Source organism: Augochlora pura, chromosome 9 (assembly GCF_028453695.1).
Source record: "Augochlora pura isolate Apur16 chromosome 9, APUR_v2.2.1, whole genome shotgun sequence".
NCBI lineage: Eukaryota > Metazoa > Arthropoda > Insecta > Hymenoptera > Halictidae > Augochlora > Augochlora pura.
Window position 1 is genome coordinate 10,897,871 of NC_135780.1, and position 26,232 is coordinate 10,924,102.

Sequence of the window (26,232 nt, forward strand, 5' to 3'; positions counted from 1 at the left end):
GCAAAGAGGATCAGAACGATTACATGTACACATAGATAGGATGATAGGATAGAAGTAGACGCGCATGTGGTGTATATAGTTGTGTGGATGTCATGCATAAACATCGTGTTTCTGTTGCAGCTGCTCGGGAAGTTACATTGTGTTGATAAAATTAATAAAAAATAATTAAGCCGGAGAATTGAATTGATTTAAATTCATAATAAAAAATGGGTCCGCCGAAGCGGTTTAAAAAAGATAATGGTACGAAATCAATTGTCTTCTTAAATCAAATATCATATTTTTGGTAAATAATGACCTATAGTAGAGTGACAGGTTATGTGAGTACAAATGGCAATACGTTTGAAATTGTTTACTTTTACAGATCGAGGTAAATGGAAAAAACGTAAAGAAGATCCTGAAGAGTACAACGACGACGATTCTGTAGACGATAATGAAGCGGACGGTGTACCAGATGCAGCGAAAAATGATGTTGAAAAACAAGACGAAACAGCGTTGGAGGATGAGTTTGGCGCAAAAGATTATCGTTCTCAAATGATTTTGAAACCTGACTGTGCATCAAGACCACTCTGGGTGGTAAGACCTCGGCATTGAATCGTTTTTTATTGTCATATTATTGAAGGTTTTATATTAAATGTTAAAACAATTTATTCAGGCACCAAATGGACACATTTTCTTAGAGTCCTTTTCACCTGTCTATAAACATGCACATGATTTCCTAATTGCTATCTCCGAGCCTGTGTGTCGACCAGAGCATATTCATGAGGTAAAATAATTATTATGTTAACAAATTAATGCTACAAATCAAAATACTTTTAATAAGCTTATTTTATTTTATTTTATAGTACAAACTAACTGCTTACTCATTGTATGCCGCTGTTAGTGTTGGTCTTCAAACACATGATATTATAGAGTATTTAAAAAGACTCAGCAAGACTAGTATTCCTGATGGTATTATAGAGTTTATAAAGTTATGTACATTATCCTATGGCAAAGTGAAGTTAGTATTGAAGCACAACAAATATTTTGTTGAATCACCTTACCCCGAAGTGTTACAAAAATTATTGAAAGATCCAGTGATTCAAGAATGCAGACTGAGAAAAAATGTAGAAGAGGAGAAAGAAGAAATAATTACGAATGTTCAGAGCAAAACAAAAACTCCGCAGGTAAAACTTATTATTGGTAAGGGAATAAATCGATTGACCATAGTGTAAGGTATTTCGTTTACTTCTAGTTTGGAGCAAAAGCAGTGACTAATATTCCAGTTGGAACAACTAAAGTGCCTGAGACTACCACTGATCAAGTTCCAGCAGAAGCTGCTGTAGTTCCAGAAGACATAACTACCTTTTATGATAAAATGGACAAAGAAGATGAAGATGAGGAAGAGGAGCAAGAATTAAAAACTGTTAGCTTTGAAGTAAATCAGGTGTGTAAATTTTCTTAATTTATTGTAATAGATCCTTTTTCTAGAACGAAAGCTTATTACAGGAAAAAATTGAAGTCATACAGAAGAGATGTATAGAATTGGAGCATCCGTTATTAGCAGAATATGATTTCCGCAACGATAGCGTAAATCCGGATATCAAGTGAGTATGGCGATCTGGATAAGAATTTAAAAACAATGCAGGAAGATCGATCAAATACATTTAATGTGTTTCCAGTATCGACTTGAAGCCGTCAGCAGTGCTCAGGCCTTATCAAGAAAAAAGTTTACGAAAAATGTTCGGTAATGGACGCGCCAGGTCCGGTGTAATTGTTTTACCTTGCGGTAAGTGACTAAATTATTAATAACACTTTCCAACAGATATTTACCTTTCTCGTATTTTTCGGTAACACAGGTGCTGGTAAAAGTTTAGTTGGTGTAACAGCTTGTTGTACGGTACGGAAACGTGCGTTAGTATTATGCAACTCCGGAGTGTCAGTGGAACAATGGAAGCAGCAGTTTAAAATGTGGTCCACTGCCGATGACTCGATGATTTGTCGATTTACAAGTGAGGCTAAAGACAAACCAATGGGCTGTGGCATTTTAGTTACGACTTATTCTATGATTACGCACACTCAGAAGCGTTCGTGGGAAGCTGAACAAACCATGCGATGGCTTCAGGAACAAGAGTGGGGAATCATGGTTTTGGATGGTAATTGTGACTTATCATAAAACTACTATTAAATTGAATTTTAGTACATATATAGTATAATTTTTAGAGGTACACACGATTCCTGCAAAAATGTTCAGAAGAGTTCTGACCATTGTCCAGTCTCATTGCAAATTGGGTTTAACTGCAACGTTGTTGCGTGAAGACGATAAAATTGCTGATTTGAATTTCCTTATTGGTCCGAAATTGTATGAAGCTAACTGGTTGGAACTCCAAAAAAGAGGTTTTATCGCGAGAGTGCAGTGCGCCGAAGTTTGGTGTCCTATGACACCAGAATTTTATAGAGAATACCTTGGTTGTAAAATGAGCAAAAAGTTGGTAAGTAATTGTATGTTATTTTAATGTAACAGCGATTCATTTTTAACTATTTTTAATTTACAGTTACTCTACGTTATGAATCCTAACAAATTTCGTTGCTGCCAGTATTTAATACGGTATCACGAAAGGCGTGGTGATAAGACGATTGTATTTTCAGATAACGTTTTTGCTTTAAAGCATTATGCCATTAAAATGAACAAACCATACATCTATGGTCCTACTAGTCAGGTAAGTAAGACAATGATAAATATTCAGTTATGTGCAAAATTTAATGCATTAACATGATGACATGTTCACTTTAGAGCGAACGAATACAAATTTTGCAAAACTTTAAATTTAACACCAAAGTGAACACGATATTCGTGAGTAAAGTGGCGGATACGTCGTTTGATTTACCAGAAGCTAATGTCTTAATACAAATATCATCGCACGGTGGTTCGCGACGTCAGGAAGCCCAACGATTGGGTAGAATTTTAAGAGCCAAAAAAGGTAAATTCTTGTAATTAAAGATCAAATTTGTTTCACTTAAAATTAAAACATGAAATGTCGTTTTTAGGCGCGATTGCGGAAGAGTATAACGCATTCTTTTATACATTAGTTTCACAAGACACAATGGAGATGAATTATTCAAGGAAACGTCAACGGTTTCTCGTGAATCAAGGATATGCTTATAAAGTTATTACAAAACTCGCAGGGATGGATGAAGTATGTATCATCGCTTGCTGATTTCACGAACACTTTCTAACGATTTAAATCTTAATTTTCCTTTCTGAAACAGGAGCCAGACCTAATGTACGCGACTCGAGAAGAACAGGGACATTTGTTGCAACAGGTTCTCTCAGCTAGTGACATGGATGCGGACGAAGAAAGAATACCTGGGGAGGGACCTAGACCAGTAAGTTCTACACTTCTAATGTATTTTCGATATTATTCTAATAACAATGAAATTATTATTATAGATTATGCGTAAGGCTGGTAATATGACTTCAATGTCGGGTGCCGACGATGCAGTTTACTACGAATATAGAAAAGCCCCTGGATCATCTACTGCAAACAAGCATCCATTGTTCAAAAAGTTCAGAGCATAATCATTTTTCGCCAAAAGTGTACATATTGTATTTCCGAAGTAATATTAATTTTATAGTTAATGCAAAGAATTTTTTTATTGAAGAAAATTGTTAATAGAATGCGCTTTACAAAAGTGACAATCAATAATTCATTTTACCTACATAAAACACTTTATGTCTTGTAGTTATTAGTAGTCAGGTACTCGCTGGTACGATTTACGTGGCAGTAATGCAATTTACGTAAATATAAATCTTCGGCTCAGTTGACACAGTAATGCGATAAGGATATATCCGATAATTCAGTTTACAGTAAGCGATAACTGTATTCATAGCACTGGACTTCCTCTTGTTTGTAGAGGACCCTTATCGAAATCACGAAAAAATATTATATGAAGATCAAGCATAGAATTGGTATAAACACTGATTATCTTGTGGCCTAATCGAGGCCTACCAATACAACATGTACTAATAGAACAAATATTTGAGCCGTTTATTTTGAAAGTGACCTAACTCCGTTTGTCAATTTTTTCCGGTTGCCATGGTTACATGTAAACTTCATGTTATTTATTAGTAAAGCATTTCAGGTTGCTTATAATCCGAGCAAATACGATAATTCTTGACACAAGTTTTCCGAGTTAATTCAATAATTGAACCGTGTAGTTTGAAAGTGGTTTGTAGTTTGAAACTCCATTTATACTTAAATCAAGATATTTACTATTGATAGTGTAGAGTAGCGCAAGGAAAAATTCCGAACAAAGGAATCAGAGACGAGGAGTTGGCTTTAAGCGGTCATGATCAAGAAGTAACGATCGGCAACCGATCGTCATTAATGCGAGGACGGAGCGTTTCGGCCTTCTATGTGCGTTCGTCTCGGCGTCAAGACGCCTCTAGTTGTAGACCATTTGCAATAAAAATACTATCGTTTTACTATAGTGTCCGAAGGCAGTCATAAAGGTAATTTTAATTAATTAGTATTTAACAACTTAACCTCAGTTTTTGGACAATTGCGTTAGTTGAATAACCAATCTTAGGAAAATGTTTAATTTCCTCATACAAATTTCGTCCAATATACTCGGTCGTTTAGTTCTCGAATGTTTCCGAGAACCCAAAGATTTTCGAGATTCTCGATATTATCGAGGCTTCGTCTCGCTTCATCTCGAACGATCTCGACTCGTCTCAAACATCGAGACCTCGAAAGTTTCGAGGCCTCGCCCACCTCACCTGTTTACTCAACCAATATTTAATTCCGTTCTAATTTTGTAACCTATAATTCTTCCGACTATTACCTCCATAGTATGAAATACTAACGATTTGCGGAACAGTATCTTAGATAATGATAATCCGGACACTTTGTTATCGGATGACACATGTTTCACTGATTAGAGCTTCGAAAGGGAGAGATCATGCCAATCCCCTATTTATTCATAAAAGTAACAGACTGCGCGCGCCAGGTTTCAGTTGGTGAAGGCATCGAAGGACGCGTTTGCTTTGAACGTAGTCACGAAGTGGCCGTGCGAGCCTGCCGGCTGTGCGGCTGTCACATGCAGCGATGCAGCCAGTTGTCCCGTCCACGCTTGACGGTGCATCGTTGCATGCTGCTTTTAAACACGCGTACATTCGATTTTCATCCTGTCGGGATTTACTTTTCACCCGCGTCCACAAGAATAAATCGGTCGAATTCGAGCATAGTACGCACAGGCTTCGACAACAGAGCATGTACCGACAGACGACGCCAGTGCCGTAGCTGCAGACAAGCTAGGACAGATCTGGACGTATCCGCTTAGTCGCATCGTCGTAATGAATGGAAGCGGTCGTTCTGTTTGACATAACCGTGTTGCATCGTGACGAAGTATCGAACGCAACTCAAGAACCGTCTGGTTTACCGTCGAAGCGAGCGGAGTGGAATGCTGATATCTGTATCGGCTGTTAAATCCAAGGGAGAGAAGGAGGACGCGCCGCATTGTTGAGAGGACCGTCGCGTTAAGAGCAGATAGGACAGAAACAACTTTGCAACAAGGTTCACCGTGTCGTCGAGAGGGGCGAAGTTCAATGCATTCGTGAAAATCGGGGAGAAAGCGTCGCGACAAAGAGGGTGTTCTCTCGCGGCGCGTGCACGTCGGTGATCGGAGAATACAGGCGGTCCTTATTCTTTCGATTCGAGATTGAACGAAAGAGGAAGAAAGAGATAGAAAAGAAAGAGAAAAGAAAAGAGCAACAGTGACCGGGGCGGAGAGGCAGGAGTTGTACGACCGTCGGCAGCGTGCCGGCGTTTCGAGTGGCTGAAGTCCGTGGACGGCTACCCTAACTGCAAGAACTGCGGTGAGAGCTAGTGCGTGAATGTATTGGATGCGATGGCCGCGTATCCGTCGTCGTCGTCGTCGTTGTGATCGCCGTGAAAACGGTGCTACACCGTGGAGATCCTCCAGAGACCTTCTACACCCATGGACGCATCCGAAACGAAGCCGCAGCTTGTATCGTGATCGCGGCACGACGGTAACCTCGAGGATGCCGCGAGCGTTGTTCATGTCGAATGGAAGGATGGCGGGATTCGAGATCGTCGATAGAATCGGGATCGACAGACAGAAGAAGAGGATCGTTTAATTAAATCGGTCGTGCAGCGACAAACAGCATACACAACGGGTGAACGTGTGGTGAGGTCCGGTGAGGTGAGGCGAGGTCGGAGGTCGGCCTCCGAGCTGAAACACGAGAATCGTCGTTCGAAAATGAACTCCATGCTATATACCCTGTATGGGTTCGCGGTATTCTTCATGATATTCTGGTCAGGTATGTGGATCGTACACCTACTGGCGTTGATAGCCGGCCGTTGGAAGCTGCACCGTAAAGTCACCCAAGTACCAACCTACGAAATCCCATTGCCCGGCGTGTCGATCATAAAGCCGTTGATGGGCGTTGATCCGAATCTGTTCAATAATCTAGAGACCTTCTTCATTATGGAATATCCTCGTTACGAGCTATTGTTTTGCGTGGAGGATGACTCGGACCCGGTGTTGATGCTGGTGCGCAAGTTGATTGAGAAATACCCGGAAGTGGATGCTAAACTGTTCACCGGTGGCCGAAACGTCGGCGTCAACCCAAAGATCAACAACATGCAACCGGCGTACGAGGCGGCGAAGCACGAGCTCGTGTTGATCAGCGACAGCGGCATCAAAATGAAAGAGGATACGCTACTGGACATGGTCAACTACATGACCGACAACGTCGCGCTGGTGCACCAGATGCCGTTCACATGCGACCGCGAAGGTTTCGCCGCCGCGTACGAGAAAATCTTCTTTGGGACTGTACAGTCGCGGATGTACCTGGCCGCGGATCTGTTACGAATAAACTGTCACACGGGGATGTCCGCGTTGCTTAGGAAAGCTCCTCTCGACGAGGTGGGTGGTTTAAAAACGTTCGGTGTCTATCTCGCCGAGGACTTTTTTTACGCGAAGTCGTTGACCGACCGCGGATGGCGGATCACAGTCTCCTCGCAGCCGGCGTTGCAAAACAGCGGCCACTGCGAACTCCACTCGTTCCAGGCGAGGCTGCGAAGATGGGCAAAGCTCAGGGTGGCTATGCTGCCCACAACGATCCTGCTCGAGCCTTTAAGCGAGTGTTTAGTGTTAGGTGCCTGTGCTTCCTGGGCTGCCAGTGTACTACTAGAGTGGGACTCGCTTGTTTTCTATCTAGTACACATACTGTTGTGGTTCATGTGCGACTGGACGCTGCTGTGCGTCGTGCAGAACGGCCCGTTGCCGTTCAATAAATTAGAGTTTGTGTGCGGATGGTTGCTCAGCGAGATCACCAGGCCCTATCTTTTCCTCCAAGCGGTCCTAGACCCTCTGATACAGTGGCGGTCCCGCGTTTACAAGCTCAGGTGGGGCGGCGTCGCCGAAGAGGTTAAGACGAAAGTCAAATATTAAACGGACTAGAGGACAGACGCCGAAAAGTCTCTCCAGTTTTTCCATACGTCTTTCTCTCCCTGTTTTCTTTTCTCGTTTTTTTTTTTGTTTGAGTGACGCGTCTTGGGCCCTCGATGGGTACACACTACACTTCCAGCAATCTGAACACGAGTACGAGTACTTCTAGAAACAAGTCGTGCGGTGCTATTATGCCACGCAATCAATTGACATGCGACCAATTACAAAATTATGTGCAACGTCTAATAATCGGCCAGACTTGCGATTGTTCCAGGTGACTTCTTTCTAGTCGTGCTAGGTAATCAAGGATCCGAACTTGAAACCGCATACCTTGTCTATCCGGATTCGAGTTTCATTTCCATGTATGCCGGCATATTCAGCAAGTGCAACGACACTCTTTCTGTATAAAAACAGAAATTTATTCATTTCCCGTACAGAAATGGATCAAACCTATTCAATTACTCGGATTCAGATTTAGTGAATACCTGAATACTCGGGCTTGGTTATCCGTAGATTCGGATACACAGTAAAAATAATAGTAAGAGCTCTAGTACACACTCATTAAGGCCGACAGACTTTTATTCACGAAACAGATGTTCAAGGGCAAGCAGTATTAATATTAATTCTCAATTTCGTACTGATGAAAGGAAAGGAGGAAGAATGGGGGGGAGCAAACTGTACCACTTTTGCTACCGATCTTATACTTACCGATAAAACTTTAAGTCGAGTCTTGAGAATGGATTTACGTTTGTTAACGTCAGGTCCACGACGCGTCGAGACTAACGTGACCATATGTTCGTAAAATTCCGGTGCTGGACAGTCTGAGCGAAAATTTTTAATTTTTAAAATTTATATTTTTAATTTTTAAAATTTATATTTTTTATTTTAATCGCGAGTTGTGCAACAAATGCAGAGGTATTTATTTAATATTTATTATTTAATATATATATGTACAAATAGAATCACGAGAATATAATTATAAAAAATAATTTACAATCGGTACATTTTTCGAAGTCACGACTGTTTTGCACAATCCGAGGCATTTTTTTGGTCATGTTTGTCGAAATACACGTGTCCATGTGACACAACAGCGTTGATGTTATTTTTTTGTAATGTCCGATATATTTGCTATTTTCGTGTACAGTACTTATTATACTTGTATTATGTTAGAACAAGATACTAAAATACGCGCCGTATACGCACGTCACACGGAGGCACACACGCACACACGAATACACACACGTGCGCGTCAAGGTACACATAGAGAGATTCATGTAAATATTAAATGGGGGATGTTTTGTGCCACGGGTGCGTACGCACACGCACGCGTCTTTCGTAATCATGATACAGCGCGATACGCAAGTTTTCGATTGTTTTACATGCTATACCCGCCGACTCGCGACGGTAAGCTCACTGATTGTGCAATGTTTTGTTTCTTGAGCGTTTTCCTCACTGTTTTTTTTTTTAGCTACTTTTATACTAGCGAGCTGCGCTTAATTAGACTGTGGATATTAATAATAAAATGCATTTGTTGTCCCGGTGTTCTGTCACAGCGATACTTTCGCTCCAATGTTTCGTGTCACTTGTAAATAATAACGATGAAACCGGAAGTGTCGTTGAAATGGAACACAGGGAAACGATGGGTCAATCATGATTATTGAAACTTCTACGGTAGAACCCTCTACATTCGAACATCTATCGGAGTGTCTCCACATTGACATAACATTCAACTGCTCTCTCTCTTTAAATAAATAAAATTTAATGTCAAATTGTTATATTATCCAAGCACTTTTTATGCGAACGCTTTTGCGCTTCCTCTCCCATGGGATTCGTCTACGGAAGGTTCTACTATAATTCGTTTTGAAATTTTTAAACTGTTTCATCAACTGGCTAAATGCCCATTCAATTCCATGACGTGTAATGTACGGAATTTTGTCGATATGTCTGGTGGAAAAATTTTTATGCCATTTTGGAGTGGAACGAAGGAAGGGAATGGGGATTGGTATATATCTGTCAACAAGGTCGGTCTCAAAGTCCCTTGCCATACTAACGAATAATTGATGGATTTTAATGAAACTATTCCTTCGAGGAAACAGTTGCGAAAGTGTATCGTAGCCGTTTGGACGTGTATAATGACGTAATGTCTCATCGCTCTGTGAAAATTTTGTTTTCTTCGTCGTTCCAATAACTCGAGTAACATTAACTGGCATCTCAACGATTTTTCTACTAGGAAAACGCGTGTAAGTATAATAAAACTTAATATTTACATTGAAATATACAGCAAATAAGTAAGATTGATACCAGATCGTACAACAAATTGGCAGTCTTTAATAACTCTTTTTAAATTGACCGAAAACAAACGTTCTACGTTAACCAAATACACTTTGGCATTTCGTTCCTTGTTTATCTACCGGATTAGGTTATGTTCAGGTAGTCAAACTGCATAAGGATCGGAAAGTTTTGTGCAAAGTAATAACGCATTATGAGATTAAAGTTGGACGACAGAGGAAAAGGTGTCGGTATCCGTGAAGCGGTAATATTTGCGTTGGGCACCGCATTGTTTCTGTGTCGATAAGATCGGGAGAAAGTGGAATCGCGATGGAACAAGAATGTTAGCGAAATCGACGCGGCAAAACCTGTGCAGGTGGCGTTGTTCTCGTTTAGAAATTGTTCGATCACGATGGCAGATAGTTTTCTCTGTAATAAAGGGAACGATTTTCAAGGAGGGTGAGCGTAATTGATAACGATAGACCAATTTAAGCAAACGGAACTTTATAGTCGGAATTATAGTAATCGGTAAAAAAATGCATTGTACAATTGGAATCCAGCAGATTGTGGCTTGCAGGTACCAAAAAAAAGGTTAGTATAGAATATTGTAGAGCATTTCCTTGACATCGATAATTTTTTCGAGACAATTGGAAAGAAAATGATTAGGCTTCCAGTAACTGAAATGTTAACAACTTTTTCCTATATTTCACATTGTTATTCCACCAACGCGGTTGTACAGATATTGCGAATCAATTATTTTCTGTGATTCTACTTATCTTAGAAATACACGCCGGCAGAAGTGATATTTCCAGTAGAAATATATCGTCGGGAACAATTCTTATCCCTGGCGTCGATTAAATATCCGCTACCTCCATTCGTCATCTTCGAATATTATGGGAACGAACGTTCATCACGATCACGATCGTAAGATGTTGGCCGGTCAATCTGGGTGTATGGTCATGGCCAGGCCCCCCTCCGATCGATCATCGAGATCCTCCCATTTAATTAATTGTGACATCGGAATTTCGCGTATCAACCCATCGACCGCAGTGCTCAGATATACGAATGTTTCCGTAACTTGAAACCAGCCGATGTTGCGCTGTACATATGTACATATAGGTCGAAATGACCGACTGTAACTAAAAGTGAGAGCCGATCATCATGATTACATAATTATCTTCTTTGCTTTCGTCACGCAGCGATAAAAAATTGGATCGATAAGAGATTATCTTTTTCTTTGATTTGAGCTTTGTTTCCAGTTGTTTCTACAACGCTATAGTCTAGTTCCGAGCATCCGTGGAGCAAGCAGACTTCTCTTTTTCTTTTCAACATTCCTCTCTCCGCGCGTGTCACGACAATCGCTTCGCTCGTTTTTGTAACCGATTGTTGTTCGAAAGCGGTAGCTACAATCTAGTTTCCAAGGGTTTTCCCTTGACGCTTGTACATACATATGTACATACGAATATATATATATATATATATACATACATATATTTTTGTTTCCTTTTGAAACGAACGCGTTCCATAATTTTAAGACGATCTTCCACCGTTTCCTAGAGTCATTTGATGCCGCGTGATTGAAATTCACGTAACGAGACATAAGGGGACCCACCGGAAAGCTTAGCTATCGTACATTATATGTACATTGGTTGGCAGTCTATCTAGCATAGCGCAGCGGTGCTTGGCTTTCCGGTGATCTCGCAATTCGCTTGTTCAGCGTGGTCGCGACAAAAGAGACACGAACAACGGCGGGAAAACACGTTAATCAGATTCGGTCGCGCATCGTGCGGCGAATAATTATTACTATTTTTCACAAACAATTCAATTCCGCTGTTACATTCTTCGCGTGAGCGTATTTTACACGGCGTATAAACAACAGCCGCGCCGTGACGCGGCGCGTTTTGCGATACGGGATTAAAATATTTGAGTGCATCTACGACTTGCACCGACACTGATATTGCATGAGCACCGGTGGGTTTAACGCGTATTTAGCTAGATAGAAGAAGCGAAGTGATCGACAGGAATTAAGCTTTATATAATAAATACACGTAATCTCCTGTTAATAGGTTAGATTAAAAGTGCGGAAAAAACATTTATTACGCGACGCCGCGTATCAAAGAGTAATCCCAGTCTGGAATTCTTGTTTCCTGTTTTTTGCTCGTCCGCGATATCAGTAAAAATCAGTTACCTCGAGGGACGTTGCTTTCTCAATGCACAATGGTCCGTGAACACGGTTTCTGTGGATTTAATTGAATTTTCAATTTTAATATACACATTGAACAAAATATTTCTACTATAAACTAACGATCCTCCACAGTTTCGAAATCCAAAATATTATTCGCTTTAGATAATACAGCGGTGAGATGCATACGGTGTTTCAAATACGATATCGTAAAAAATTCCAAAGTAAAATAAAACGTGTCGCGCACACCAGAAAAATAGGGTTTTAGCGATGGTTTTATACGACGTGTTAACGGGCGCTCTTCAAGTACGTAAATCCATTTTTCTACAAATTTAAACTATAAACGAATGTAGAAGATATATTTCCTTTGATAAAAAATGGCGGTCGCCTTGACTTTTTAAATGTTAATATATATTTTTGACCTACTATACTATAATCATAGGCCTTTAAATAACGTTTAAATAATGTTAAACAACAGAAAGCGTGTTACCGGACTGCTGTGCGGCGAAACGACGTTAACGACAACTTCGAATGCACATTTTTTTCTTTTTTCGAACATCCACTCCGTCGGCGCAGCCTTTTTTTTATGTTTGTTTCGGACGAAAGAGAGGAGCAGTGTTAGGAATTCGGCGAATCAAAATAGCGTCCTAACGATAAAACTTTTTAACCCTGACACTACTTTCATCGGCCAAAGTGGCCGGCGAATTAAAATGTTTCTGCTGTCGTTTCGCCACGCGGTTGGATAGAATTGTTTGAACCCTCGAAGATCCGGGCTTCGCCGACTAATAGGTTTAATTGCCCGACAAGTGGGGAAATGGGCGAGATTGACGATTGTACGACGCGGTCCGCCTAAACAAAACGTTTGGCCGTTCAGCGCGTGCATCGTTCAATTTTATTTTCTTAATCGACACGATAAGAACGTCTTGCAAGTTTGGCCTACGGTGTTATATGGGTCCAGTCCAAAGATCTCTCTTTCTGTTCGCGTTCATTGTTAACAAACTGCCGATACGCTACTGCTACAACTATCTACTTATTTCTACGATCTATTCCAAGTATTTTGCGGCATCTGTTTGCGGGTGTAAGCCGAAACAATTTGTACGGTTCTAAATGCGAGAAATTAAAAAGAAAAACGTCAAATAGGATCAACCCGTGCAGCATTACAAATAAGAGAAGATGAAAGAAAAAAAATCCAATTTATACTGTTCTCAAGATCGCAAGATTGCAGGTCTGCCTAGGTTAGCCGTTGCGATTACACGGGACGTTACTTGTCGCGTACTTTATCGTAGATTACGTTATCGAGCCAGATATAATAACACCAGCCTTATCGAGTTCTCGCGATATTTTCTGATTGTGAACGGTCACGTCTTTTGTTCTTAGAAAGTGACTTAACGATTGCATTATTCTTTTCACGCGATACTGCTGTCTAAATATTATAATCGGCAGGAATTGCATTTAACTTCGCTTGTAAAAGTTTCACGTTCCGTGATAAGCTTTATCATTGTTTCCAGTGTTAGATACCGTCCTAACCTTTACAATATTTATCAGTTTAGTTTAAGATAGCCGGCCAACGATATTCCTCTTCATCTTCTCTACATGATTATTCATCGATCTCGCAAAGTTGCACCGGAAAATAGGAATTACGTCTATCAGCCTAAGCCAGTGCATATATTAGGTTATTAGTAAAGTGATTGCGGTTCTTAATCTCGAAACTTCACAGCGACATATATTTTATTTACGATGGAAAGTATGTTCATCTTATCTTTTTCATCTGTTTCACAACCTCGCGAGATGTTCTTGGAGACTCTGCCCCGACAGAAGTTCTCGGTTCATTGCGAATTACAAACTAACGTACGCGACGCCCTTCATTTTCGTGACTTAACCATTTCCGTTATGGAAACTTTTCGAACATGAAACTCTTTAAATTATGCCCACCCACGTAAACAATACTAGAATAATCTCTCGTTCGAAACGTTGGAAACTGCAACTATATTTTACAACAATCTAACATATACATATGTATATAGAAGCGTCGTGACAGCTCGACGGTTCTAGAAACTATAGTCTATAGGTGGGATTTACTGTACGCGTCGAACGTATGCGTGCGCGCGCGCGCGCGCGAACGCGTTCATACCGATGTAACGGAATGATAATTCATTTCTTTGTCCACGTCTGACGCATTGCGATTAATTTTAACGTCCGCTTATAAAAAAGGTAGGAGGAATCGTTCAATCTAAAAAACTGCTTTCCATTATTCAGTAAATTTTTCCTTATCGAAATACATACATACAATAGCGTTGGTCATGCTGCCCACTCGGCTACCACTCCTCGCTATATGTAACGCGCATTCATTTTACACGGTCTGCCTTATATGGTGCAAACCTTAAATGAAAATATCTAAAAAAACCAACGGCCCATTGTGACGAACCCCATTAGGGCTTCTCGATATTAACCGCGCGCCGTAACTTAAACCCCCCAACGCGTTTCAGAAACGATTTCCACGATCGTAAGTTTCCGTTGTAACCGGCGAACGCGCACGCCCAGCTGTTCGCGTCTGACGCGTATAGGAAATCCCACCTTTTAATAGCGTTGGGAAACATGTAAGATTTCATGCAGAGAAGTTTCGCATAATAAAATGATAATCGTACAAAAGTGCTGCACATCGGAATCTAACACCGGTTACGCGACGTTTTCACAATCCGTTGTTTTCGCTTGTCGTTCGATTGTCCGTGGTTTATTTTTTAATGGTGTACGACGCGTGGTCGGTCCTACGAGATATCCTGTTCGGGTTCTCTCGGATCAAAAGGGGAACACGTAGATTTCGCGGGCACGAGAAGCGTCGGCGCACGGGCGTCGTTATGCAGATTCGTTCAACGACGAAATGACTCGCATAAGCCGGATCGTATCCGGGACTTAGGCCTCGACGTAGAATCTAGGGAAATGACGCTTGTCACAGACAATTAGATAAAATGGTACATGCCTCGTTCCTTTTCGATGAACACGAGACCACGATCTCTAGGAACTTATTTTATAGAAACTTTACACAGTGTTCGAACGGAGCCGCTCGTTATCGCGTATTTTGTAAAATTAGACGGATGTATCGTGTGTGCGCGCAGAAGTAGGCTACGTATTTACCATGGCAGCGCTAACGCGTCTTGATACGCGCGTTAATCGTTCCAATATCATTACAAACGGATACCACCGAGTACATACATGATTCACGATCGTCCGATGAATAAAAGAGCGACGATAAAAAAGGCTGACGCATGTAGAGCATAGCGGTACAGATAAAGCGGGACGGTTCGGTGTCACTTTTTTCGATATGATTTCTCCGCGAATTGTTCTTTTATGGCTCGACACGATCGATTCCGGGAACCTCCTTTTCGCCGCGCCCGTTGCGTCACGAGGATTTGCATGGATATTCTTGCTCCTTACGCAATACGATCGCCTCCAGTTTTCCTCCTCTGCTCGACGACATATGAAAAATCATTAATTACTGCGATTTCACGGCAGTCTCTCTCTCTCTCTCTCTCTCTCTCTCTCTCGGGGCGTGGAAAAATAACTACGCGTTAATGGGACGACGTTAAACCCCGACGAGATACGATAAAGTCAGATCCGCGGAATTCTTTCATCTGTTCAACGGGACAATTCTAGAAATCGCGAGGAATCATTTTTGCGACATAATCCCGCGACGATGGACGGAGGATGATCCGACCGAAAACGACTCGACGGAGAGCATGATTCGTACGAGTGACCGAACGAGGGGCAATTTGTAATTCGATACTCGTCGCAACGTGCAATTTTTCTCGTAGATTAGACGCCACGATAATAAGACAGTGCTTGTACGAGATTGGATTGGTTAATTGTCGGGTCGAGCGATATCACCGCAAGAACAGGAGAGACCCTACCCGCTATTAATGCTATCCGGGAACGCGGAGTTAGCGTGGAATAGGATTGAAGCTTGTCAGCGGAACGGTCATATGCATAATTAAAAAGCGGAATGATCTCACGCCGTAGCGACCAATGAAACCGTTGAGTCACTCCGGGGAACGTAGAAACCAGTGGTCGCCGTGCACTGCATACATCTACATCTCCTCTCGTTTCTCAGAACGGATTACAGCCGATAGCGTCACGATACTATTTCTCTATCTGCTTTCATCGAAGCATCGATCCGTTTTTCTTCCAGTACCAGCCATTATTTTGAACAATGCAGGTCCGTGTTGTTGGAAACATTGGCGCGGTGTCCACCCGCGAATTACAACCCGTCCTCCCATCGTCGAGGTTCCTTCAAATTCCTACGTGTATCTGCGCGCTCGCCTCTGTATATGTGCGCGCGTGTGTGTGTGTGTGTGAAGAGATTGAGACCACTTTGATCTGAATTGCCTCCGCTATAAATACGGTGCAACGAGCACACTTAACCTTGTAACCTCACTTGACGCGGCGCCAAACTTCTTTTTCAAATTTCGCCGGTTTGACACACCGAACAGGCGGTCGTAAGCGGCCGCGTTCCAGAATTCATCTCGGGGAACAAGCTAATCGGTGGCCTGAATACGTATTTTCTTTTCGAGCGATAATTACGGTTATCGTAGTCAGGTTGGCTCAGAGTTCTCGGGTCAAACGTCAAGGTTGCCGGCTTGAAAAAGAGATCTTTTTTTTCAAATGGAATGCAACGCCAGCAAACGGAACGGAACGAACTTCTTCTTGTTTATACCTTTTATGGTTTCGTCGATCAAAGGTCTCTTCTTCGATTCGATTCAGAACCGCGAATGTTTCGTTGCAACGGAATTTGTCTAACCGGTGACGATGATCTAACCGTTAATTAAACAGGTGGCTAACGGTAACGCGACGGTAAAATTTTCTGTTGTTACACCTAACGCTGACATGCGTGTGGACACTCGTCGTTTTAATGCTGTGTATTCGTTTGATCGTTCTCTGAATATATGTATATATTAAAATATTAAAAGCTCATCTCGTGAGTCATCGATATACGATGTCGGATAAGATGTCGTATTTTCACTTGAACGTGATCGTCAAATTCTTCGAGCGGCGAATCGGGAAGGAATTATTATTATGCTTGTCAAGCATGTTTTTTAATATCGTATAAACTTCTCTACGAATACGTCAGAGATTAGATATTTTCTTCAGACAGATATAAGAGTCAAGAAAGTGTCCGCACACTTGTAAGAGGAAGTGTGCTATCCGATATTCATGATAAATTAAACACGATATACATATTGTATATATGCACGAAAGCCGTCGGCAGAAGTAGGGGGTCCCTGTTCATGATTCGATGCACAATGTGTTAGATTTGTTAGAACTATATCAACGCGTGCCGCGTGGCCGTGACGATGGCGGTAGTGGCGGTATAGTGATAGTAATGCTGGTTAGGTCGATAAGTTTACTATTCCGATTAGTTTGCGTCGAATTACTCATTTGAAATGATACGCACCGCTCGTTTAGAGTGTTGAATCTCGAAGCGCCGGCTTTTCTCTCTCTCTCTCTCTCTCTCTCTCTCTCTCTGCGCTCCTTTCTTTTCTCTCCATTGTCTTCTCTTTTCTCTTTCTTCCCGTTCCCCCTTTTCTCTCCTCGATTCTCCCCCTTTTCTCTACCCTATACCGCGGTCTCGTGCGAGCCGCTCTACTCTCGTTGCACACAAATTGCAATTGCAGCAATTGCACACGCGGCGCATAGAGGTTAATGTCAACTATCGCGGCATGAGTCATAGACAGGTCGACGGGCACCGCGTATCGTTCCGGGTGTTATACCGTTCGAAGGGTATACATACATATATAAGGGTATACTCTGAATCTCTTCGGAAACCGCAATTGCAAAATCAATTCTTTCAAGAAGTTAGGAAACCTCGATATGCTGATTTTCCATCGAATTTATCGAGCCGCAACATTCTGCGTTTCCATGAGTCTTGTTACGATTACTAACGTGTATCTTGTTTCAATATTTTCGAAGGTGGCATAGTCGACCATGATAATTTCGAAATCGTAGAAAATTCGAAAGAACGCATTCTTTTAATTCATTTTATAAGAGACCAGTCTTATGTTTTATTTTATTTCTTATATTTTAATTGAAAACTATAAAATCGAATTTTGAAACGTTGTTTTCGTTTCACGCAGATACACTATACGTTTCTGTATTCGAAAAAAACAAACAATGTAAAAGCTTGCAAATCCGATCGAAAACGATTGCGTAGTTTTTTATTTATTGGATGAGCCTGATTGGATTTGTTTTTTTAAATACGATTCCACGTAGACTGTGCGTACATATAACCCTGTACATCGCTGTTTATTCTAAAAATCGAGGAGGATTCCATTTGGCACCGCGTGTAATAGGCAACGCGTCGGAGTCCCCATACCGACAGCACCCGCTGCGAAATCGTCTGGCTGTTTTACGCTCTTTTGTTTGTTAGATTCGGGGAATCGTCGGATGATTCAGGAACGCCCCACGCGGGCTGATTCACCGAACCGTGTCGTCGTTTCGAGATCTCGCTGGGACGTGTTTTACACGATGTAATACCGGACACGAGTTGAAACGCTTCCGAGACGGGGCAGGGCTTCCGAATGATGGATCGACAGCTTTCGAATTGATCGAACTCTTAAAAATTCCCCAAGACGATTCGACGTGACAGAAACACGGGCCCGGAATTTCGGGAGAATTAACTGGCCTAATCATGTGCCAGTTAATATTCAGCGGTAGCTTACGCGTAATTCGACGCGCGTAGGTCACACTCATTATGCTTAATACACCTAATTATCGGTCCCGCCGTTCCCTCCAGCTCGATGATGCCGGCGACCTTCTTTATAGCCGCGTTACACGACCGCTTCGGCTCGCGAGCAATCGTACGATTGTTCTTGAAACAAAAATTCAGAAAATCCACAGTCTAATAATAAATACAATTTTACCAAGTCGATCAGTGAAAAAAAAATAAAAATAAAATCACGAATAACGAAAGTTTGATTTAGTTTCGAATCGTCGTAAGATACTCGACACAGACCTAAGTATACGGCGCGGAGGTGCGAAGGCGCGCGGATATGCGTCGGTTCAACCGTTTCTTACTTATTAACCTGAAAGCGATTAGATTTTGCCAGCGACGCGAGATTATTCCAGAACGTTCGATACGACTGAATTCCACGGACGAAACGATCATCCTGGAAGCGATACAATGAGAGCGCGAAAAGAAGAAAAAGAAAAAAGCGAACAATACGAACGCGTCTTCGCAGCCTTATCGACAATGCCGCGGCCGATCGTCGTTCCGCGGAACGTAACCATCGAGTGGACGACATTTTTCTAGATAATCGTCATCGTTAGACTGCGGATCCTTACATTTACATTTACAAAGAGAAAGGAAACGAACGAACGCCGAAAAAATTACAGATATTCGAAGAGGTTTCGCGATATCGTTGGAAACTCGGGTAAAATTCGAGCGAGACGGGAAACAAACTATTCCAGAGGCGGCCACGTTTATGTTTTATTAAAACATCCGCAGTCCGGTCGTCACACCTTTTTCTCTCGATCGTCTCGTTCCGCGGGCGACAATCGCGCCGGCCCGACCAAATGGGGACCGAGACTGTTCCTCGAAGGAAGAGACCTTTCAATCCAGAACCGTCTGAACTTTTATTCTGAGATTCTTGAAGAAGAAGAAGAAGAAGAAAAAAAACAAAAAGAAAGAAAAACGTTTCCACCGTTTTCACGTTCCAAGCATTCGGTTTTTCGTCCAGCAACTTCTACAGACTGAGAAAAAAAAACACACACCCACACACAGCGACGCGTTAATAGACTATTCAGGATCTCTTTCGAAAAGCGAGAGGAGAGAGTATTAGTTGCCTGGCGCAGCTACGTCCAGAAAGGATCGTGCTAACAAACCGTAGAGTCGTAGAAGCGTAGACGAGAGAGCGTGCTTCCGAGCGGGTTTAGACCGACGCGTAGCCGGCCGGAAGCGGGCACCGATCTGCTTTAGATGGGATTTCCGCAGGTGTACTTACGTGTTCGCGAATCGCCGGAATCGCGGCCGCGCGCGTACGTTCGTTATAGCTTTAAAACAAAAGTCCGTGCGCTCTAAACCGGTGCGAGTCGAACAGTCGACAAGATTACGACGCCGCAATAATTTCTAAGTTGGCTCTCATGGGCGGGCCATTCTCCTCGTACACGCACGGATCCGATCCGCGATCGTTCGTTTCGTCTCTTTTCCTCCTTAATTCTCGTTTCTATGTAAACACGATAAAACGCATCGGAAGCGATTATTATATTTACAAGATTTACCAGCGCCTCGAAGAAGATCCTTGTTAATCGTCTTTGTACAGTACGACGAACTCCGACGCGGCGCTAAATGTACTACGCACCGAGACGTTCCGTATGCGTTCTCCGTGCGACTTTTCATTGCTTGCTTACTTACTTACTTTTTTGTCCCGAATTAAAAGCGACGCGTGTAGAGCACGTTGTTCCAGCGCGGGAGAGGTGTAAAGCTCGATCCCCGTCCGGCATGGAAACCAAAAAGACAAAGAAAAACACCGTCGTCTACTTTTATCGTTTCCACGGCGAAGCCGGGGGCGAATTCGCGTGCCAGAATTCGAACGTTCTCGCGCGACTCCCGGGTGCATTCGATCGGTGGTGTCTCGGCGGGTAGCCCTGGTCGACGGGTAGCCCTGAAAATGTGCTAACCAGATCGATTATAACGTTCAGCCGGGCGAAACGGACGAGCGTGCCTGAACTCTTTTGTACTTTCGCTTTCGTTCGGATCCGCTTTGTTCCGGCCGGGTTGTCCGGCCGGCCGTAACAACGCAAACAAACGCGAAACGAATGCGAAACCGAATTTCTTACACGGTTCGAGGGAGAATATCTAGCCTGAGTTGAATCGAGGGGCGTCGACGACCTATCGAACTTCTCGCTGTCAACGCGGAACGGTTTAGCACTGGAACTATCGAGCCGAATACAGCGAACGCTTCGAAAATAAGTGAATCGTTCTTGTCAAAATGTTACGCGATTTCGATCGGTAAAGGCGTTCGAACGAACGTGGTTCTATACGGTTGATTAGCCACGGCCGGCGTTCTTATAGTCCCTGTAACGCGAAGAATCCGAAGCCCGCCATTTTTGTCGGTAGTTCTAGTGTTAAGCGGCCGTGTCGAAGTCGAACACAACTCGGCGCCCGTCGTTCCGAACAAATCCCCGCATACTCGATCGAACACCGCTTTACTCTTGTTAGCCAGAGGAAACCGTACATCGCGGGAACAAAGCTCGCCACTTTCCCTAATCGCGAATCGCCGACCAAACCGTGCGGTATTATCGCCGATTAATCCCGCGCCCGCGGTGCTGGCTGCGAAACGAGTTCTACGAACCGAGCCGAATCGGGTCAAGGCCCCCCCGGTTTGCCCGACATATTTTAACTTTGACCTCTCCACTTTTGGAATCCCCGATACCGGCGAGGAAAATAGACCCGGGGAGAACCGAATCGGTCGGAGAACGGCCGAGCTACGGTAGGCGCCGTTCGTAATTCTTCTTTTTCTAAATTTAACGTTGACCCGCCGGAAACAGAATATATATATATATATAAATATAAATATATATATATATATCGGAGGTATTTGCACGCCTTCGAAGAAAACAGACGGAAACGGTTGATATTCGGAGCAATTGTCACCGTCGCGCGGAATTATGAATCGCAGCGTCATGATTTCCTTCCGGCTTGACTATGCCCGACTCGGGTCGCTAGCCTATTACCATCATTGTCGATAAGCCGCGTTAAGGGGATCCGCAAATCGTGTTATTACGCGTCCAACCGACCGCTCTCGTTAAACAGTCGCAAACGGATGCGGCCAATTATCCGAATGGTGTGGGTTACCATCGCGGTTTCTATTTCGGGATCGACAGGTAATACACAGATATAAAATCTAATCGACAGCGGAAACATCGAGCGATTCGAGGAGAGATCGAGATCGTTGATTCGCGGAGCAATCGATTCTTGCCACATTAATCTTATTATACGGTAACCGCGAAACGTATCAACGCTATCGCATATGTATCAGATATTTGTCGAGCAATTACGTTACCGTGAAATCGGCGCGCGATTACGATCGATCGTGGCCTGATTACCAATTTTCCGAATCGTCGAATCAACGTCGGAATCACGAAACCGTAAACGCGTTGCCACGCGGAGAATGTAAACAACGTTGGGGCTCCGCTAATCCACGGCACCCTCGAAATCCCCATATCTGGTTTGCTGTTTGATCGGATATCTGTGCAGGTGGTACAGAGAACCCGTGCCGCGAGGGTGTGACGCGTGTAACAGGTAACACGGGTCCGAGAGAGGCCTCGTGGTGGCGCACGTAAGGCGCCGTTCCGTGGAAACGTACGTTAGAAAGAAGGGAGTGGCGTTTCACATTTGGTTTCCTCTGGTTTCCTGTAGGAACTGCCGAAGGGGCGGTCACGTTCCGCCGTGCCTGCGTGATTAACGCTTCTTAATTCGACCGGCTATTTACGCTCCCTTTATCAGCGCCGCGATTCATCGAAAGAAATTAGTTCACGGTATACTTGCAGCTATTTTCCGTGCGAACGCAGCTAACAGTTCTTTTTCTTTTTTTTTTTTTTTTCTTTTTATAGTTGAGAATGCGAGAAACAGATCTCCGTGGTTGCGTTCGGAATGATCGCAGCCACGCGTCGCTGAGATCTATCGGCGATCCTTTGCGGACAGGTCTCGAGACGTTTTTTCGCGGAAAATAGATTTGTTTTAGTTCTCGAACGAATATGTTTACTAGATCGGACGAGAGAGCGCGAGTTTCTCGTCCGGCGGAATTGTCAGTCGCGACTGGTGGGGGAGGGGGACAGTCGAGCTCTTCCTCGACGCGTCTCGGCCGCAAAGGGTTCAAAGAAGAGAGAAAAAAAAAGACAACCGCCGACGGTTAGATGTGCGAATGTGCGCGCCGCGAATCCCGCGTCGCCAAATGTACTCGGTAACGCAAACAGAAGCTCAAGCGTAATTGTTTTGTACGCCATTGTAGAACGAATAACTCGCGCGAGCGTGGCTAGCAAACAGAAAAACTGTGCGCGTGTATGCGTGTGAAAAGAGAGAGAGAGAGAGAGAGAGAGAGAGAGCGCATGTGTGTATGAAATAGAAAAAAAAAGGAGAAACAGAGAAAAAGGAGAGGAGGAGGAGAAGTGTGATAAAAAGGTTGTAAGAATTTTTGTCGCTAATAAAAGATGCACTAGTTACTTCTAGATAGGTTTTACGCTCACTTGAATTAACGATCTTATTTCGTTAACGATACAGACGATACGCGATCTTGACCCGGCTGAAAACACTTTTTACTCGCGATACGTTCCTCTTCAGCTGAAGCGACCACCACCGCCGAGAGTTCCGTATTCTTCGTTTAGCGGGATCTTCGTTAACAGCACACGCCTGTAAATAAATTTTTCCCGCGTGCCGCTCGGTCGCCGAAGCCGCGTCGCAAGAGCGAAAAATCTCAAAACCGGCCGATAACGATTCGGTCCGGGAGGGACGCTCGGAAACGCGCGTGTCTTCGACGACGGTCCGCGCGGGCCGCTGGAAAACACGTCGGATCGAGCGGGTTCTTCGTAAACCAAGCGAGAGCCCGCCCGTAAAGGACCAGGCTTATCTGAACCGCGTGAAATTTTTATTGCCGCGGCATATCGTAAATCGTAGATTGTTAATCGCTGGAATCGCGACGCGATTACGCGACGTACGGTATGCCACGGGACACTTTAACGAGCGTTTGATTGCACGCACCGAAGTGCTTTTTTGCCGAGAATGCCAGCCGAGATACATTACAGCCTCGATAAAAAAAGAAGAAGAAAAAAAAGAAAGAAAGAAAGAAAAGAAAAGGGAAAAAAAGTTCTATTTTATCTATTGTTCTGTATATATACCGTAGAGAATTTTTGCCAGCGGAGAGAAGGGAGAGTGGCGTAGAAAAGACAAGAAAAAAGAAGAAAGTGGGGCGGACGGTCGCGATTCGCCGTGTCCAAGGATTTTAACCGTTGTTTGCGCGAGTAGGTCTCTTGTCGCGCCTTGATTGATTCCTTAATTTCTTAACTGCCAAACGAGGAGAACCCGAGGTTGGTCGAAACCGAGCGATCGAACGCTATGTGTGTGTATGTGTGTATGTATACGTGCCGCCGCGCCGGGGGTGGAGAGAGATCGATAGCGCCGTAATATTTGGTGGCGGTACGCGGCGTGCATGTGTGTCCGTGTGTGTCCGCTGGTGGATCCTGAACGCGCGAAACGTTGGGTCGTGCATCCACGGACGACGACGAGCTATAGGAGAAGATCGATCGCCTGTGCGCACAGGGTTCCGCGGGAAATCGTTGCCACATTGTCCGCGAAAAAATTGGTCGATCGACTGGGCGGACTGGGTCCGATTCTGAGAGACCCCGGCCGTGGTTGGCCGGGGCGAAGTGATACTATCGGATTATCGCGATCGATCTATTCCGTGTGGCGTATGTATAGCGCGCGATTCGTGGAAACGGACTGTACTCGGTGTGTCGGACGACGTTGGAAGTTTGATAACGCGGTTTGCCGAATCGTTCGTGGAAGGCTGTTTCCGTCTCGTGCCATGAAACGGTGGACAATCTTCGATTTAAGATCCCCGAGATTTCGTCCCACGGTTATCCGCGAAAATCTTGTAACACGTGTACGTTCTCCGCGTACATTCTACGAATTTGTTTGTTGTTAATTTCCGTCGATTCGGTCGGTCCCGACGGTCCGCCCACCTTCGGGGGCAGCCTTTTCCTACGATCGGAACGGACGGTGTATTCTCGCCCACGGGTATTCTTTCTCGTTCGTTGCGTTATCAGGAACGTCGCGTTAATAGATTACGTTCTTACCGTTACGGTCGGATGTTCGCCTACTTTTAACGAAGACTAAGCCACGTTAGCAACCGCACGCGCTACATTTGCTCTACGAGGAAACGAACGGTCGCGTTTCTGTTTTTTTTTTTTTTTTTTTTTTTTTTTTTTGGGAAAGTGTGTATTCACTTTTTTCCGGATGTCGGCCGCTGGAACGACCGCAAACGCGCGACGACGATGATCCGCGTCTGGCGGCGATAGCGAACGAATCGCGGTTAACCGAGATAAGGGTTTCGTATTATCTTTAATTGAATTTTATTGTATTGTCCTCCTCGCGGGGGGGATAATGGCGGAGCAAACGGAGTCAAAGGAGAGAACGAGAATGACAAACAAATCAATTCCTCGCTCTAAACTCGTATTATCACACACGCAACATTGCCAATCATAGGTTTACATTGTAGTTAATTTTCATCGTGATGCGTAACTAGGCGGGCCCCGATGTCCCTTCCTCACGGAATTGTTGCGTTTACATTGCGTTTCCATTGCGTCTCGTATTGCGTTCCCATTGCGTTTCTCGGCCGTTTGAATACTGAATAGACGACGCTGGAGTCCTCCGCCCGTGTTCAAAACGTGATATATACTTCATCAAATAATAATAATGATAACGATAAGAACGAGAGTATGGATAAGAATAATAATATGTTCAACAAGCATTACGTTCGACTGTACATGTTTATTAAAGTACCTGAATGGAAACAATCAACCTGTGTTTTCTCTTCTCAGACGAAAACCAGCACCGGCGCGTCCTCGTTGCGTGAAAGCAAACACCATCACGCTCTTGTCCACATCGTACTCGGATGTCCGACCTCTTATTTTTTCACCCGATCCAAACATCCCAAATTCATCTGCAAACCCGTGATTGCGGTCTTTACTCGTCCTTCGCCCACGGCCACGTGTCGTCTTCAAAGCACCGTCCTCTATGCGCCAGTCCCCGCAATTTCTAAATCCCCATCGCTCAAGATAAATCGCCAGATTCCCTGTTCTCCAAACTTTCCTATTGTCAACATGTTTTCGGTTAAGTTCCGCCGCGAATAAAATGTACGCTTCCACGGATTACGACAGCTTAACCAACTCGTGCTCTCCCATTGTATTTATCAGTCTTGCCCAACATCCACCTTTAGCCATTCTTTATCGTCCCTCTCTTTGTTGCCATCTTTTCTCCATCTCTACCACTGTTTTATCCATCTAACGTACGTCCAGCGTTGTATCCCGATTTATCGCGAAAACTTTCACGGAAATTATTTCCCCTCTACGGCGCACGCTCCTCCTGACCACTCCCCAACCACCATCTACCACCGCGTTCTTCTTATTCCTTTGGTGTCGCGTGGTTTTTTTTTCGATTCGAGCGCGTGTCAAATATCAATGAAACGGATACCGTTTCCAGGCGGGAGTCGGCCGCGTGCATTCGCGCAGCAGCTTAATGACACCACCGGCAATGAATCGTCGATCTATTTCGTACGTACAGGAAC

At 43.7% G+C, this 26,232-nt stretch overlaps 2 protein-coding genes across 3 annotated transcripts; both read left to right on the forward strand.

Annotated features, from left to right (window-relative positions):
- The first annotated feature begins 64 nt into the window (after positions 1-64).
- Positions 65-4,854, forward strand: Hay (ATP-dependent DNA helicase hay). 2 transcript variants are annotated; one of them, XM_078190497.1, is made up of 14 exons: positions 65-240; positions 362-573; positions 653-763; positions 843-1,163; positions 1,232-1,423; positions 1,486-1,583; positions 1,659-1,765; positions 1,836-2,132; positions 2,200-2,468; positions 2,532-2,696; positions 2,771-2,957; positions 3,025-3,173; positions 3,247-3,363; positions 3,428-4,854. In XM_078190497.1, the coding sequence occupies exons 1-14, from the start codon at positions 207-209 to the stop codon at positions 3,554-3,556; spliced, it is 2,388 nt and encodes a 795-aa protein (XP_078046623.1). In that variant the 5' UTR covers positions 65-206; the 3' UTR covers positions 3,557-4,854. The 2 variants fall into 2 exon arrangements, 1 of the variants encoding a protein (XP_078046623.1); XR_013494806.1 differs by lacking the exon at positions 3,428-4,854 and having other exon boundaries at positions 2,771-2,956; positions 3,023-3,173.
- Positions 4,855-5,009: 155 nt separating this feature from the next.
- Glct (ceramide glucosyltransferase) lies at positions 5,010-15,410 on the forward strand. Its single transcript, XM_078191331.1, has one exon. It carries the CDS (start codon positions 6,259-6,261, stop codon positions 7,453-7,455), a length of 1,197 nt encoding a protein of 398 aa, XP_078047457.1. The 5' UTR covers positions 5,010-6,258; the 3' UTR covers positions 7,456-15,410.
- Positions 15,411-26,232: the final 10,822 nt, after the last annotated feature.

Bases quoted from the DNA above. Each gene is read 5' to 3' on its own strand.
- Hay (XM_078190497.1), top strand. From the start codon at position 207: ATGGGTCCGCCGAAGCGGTTTAAAAAAGATAATG. The intron at 2,469-2,531 runs GTAAGTAATTGT...TTTAATTTACAG, and splicing joins GTAAAATGAGCAAAAAGTTG to TTACTCTACGTTATGAATCC. The intron at 2,958-3,024 runs GTAAATTCTTGT...TGTCGTTTTTAG, and splicing joins AATTTTAAGAGCCAAAAAAG to GCGCGATTGCGGAAGAGTAT.
- Glct (XM_078191331.1), top strand. From the start codon at position 6,259: ATGAACTCCATGCTATATACCCTGTATGGGTTCGCGGTATTCTTCATG.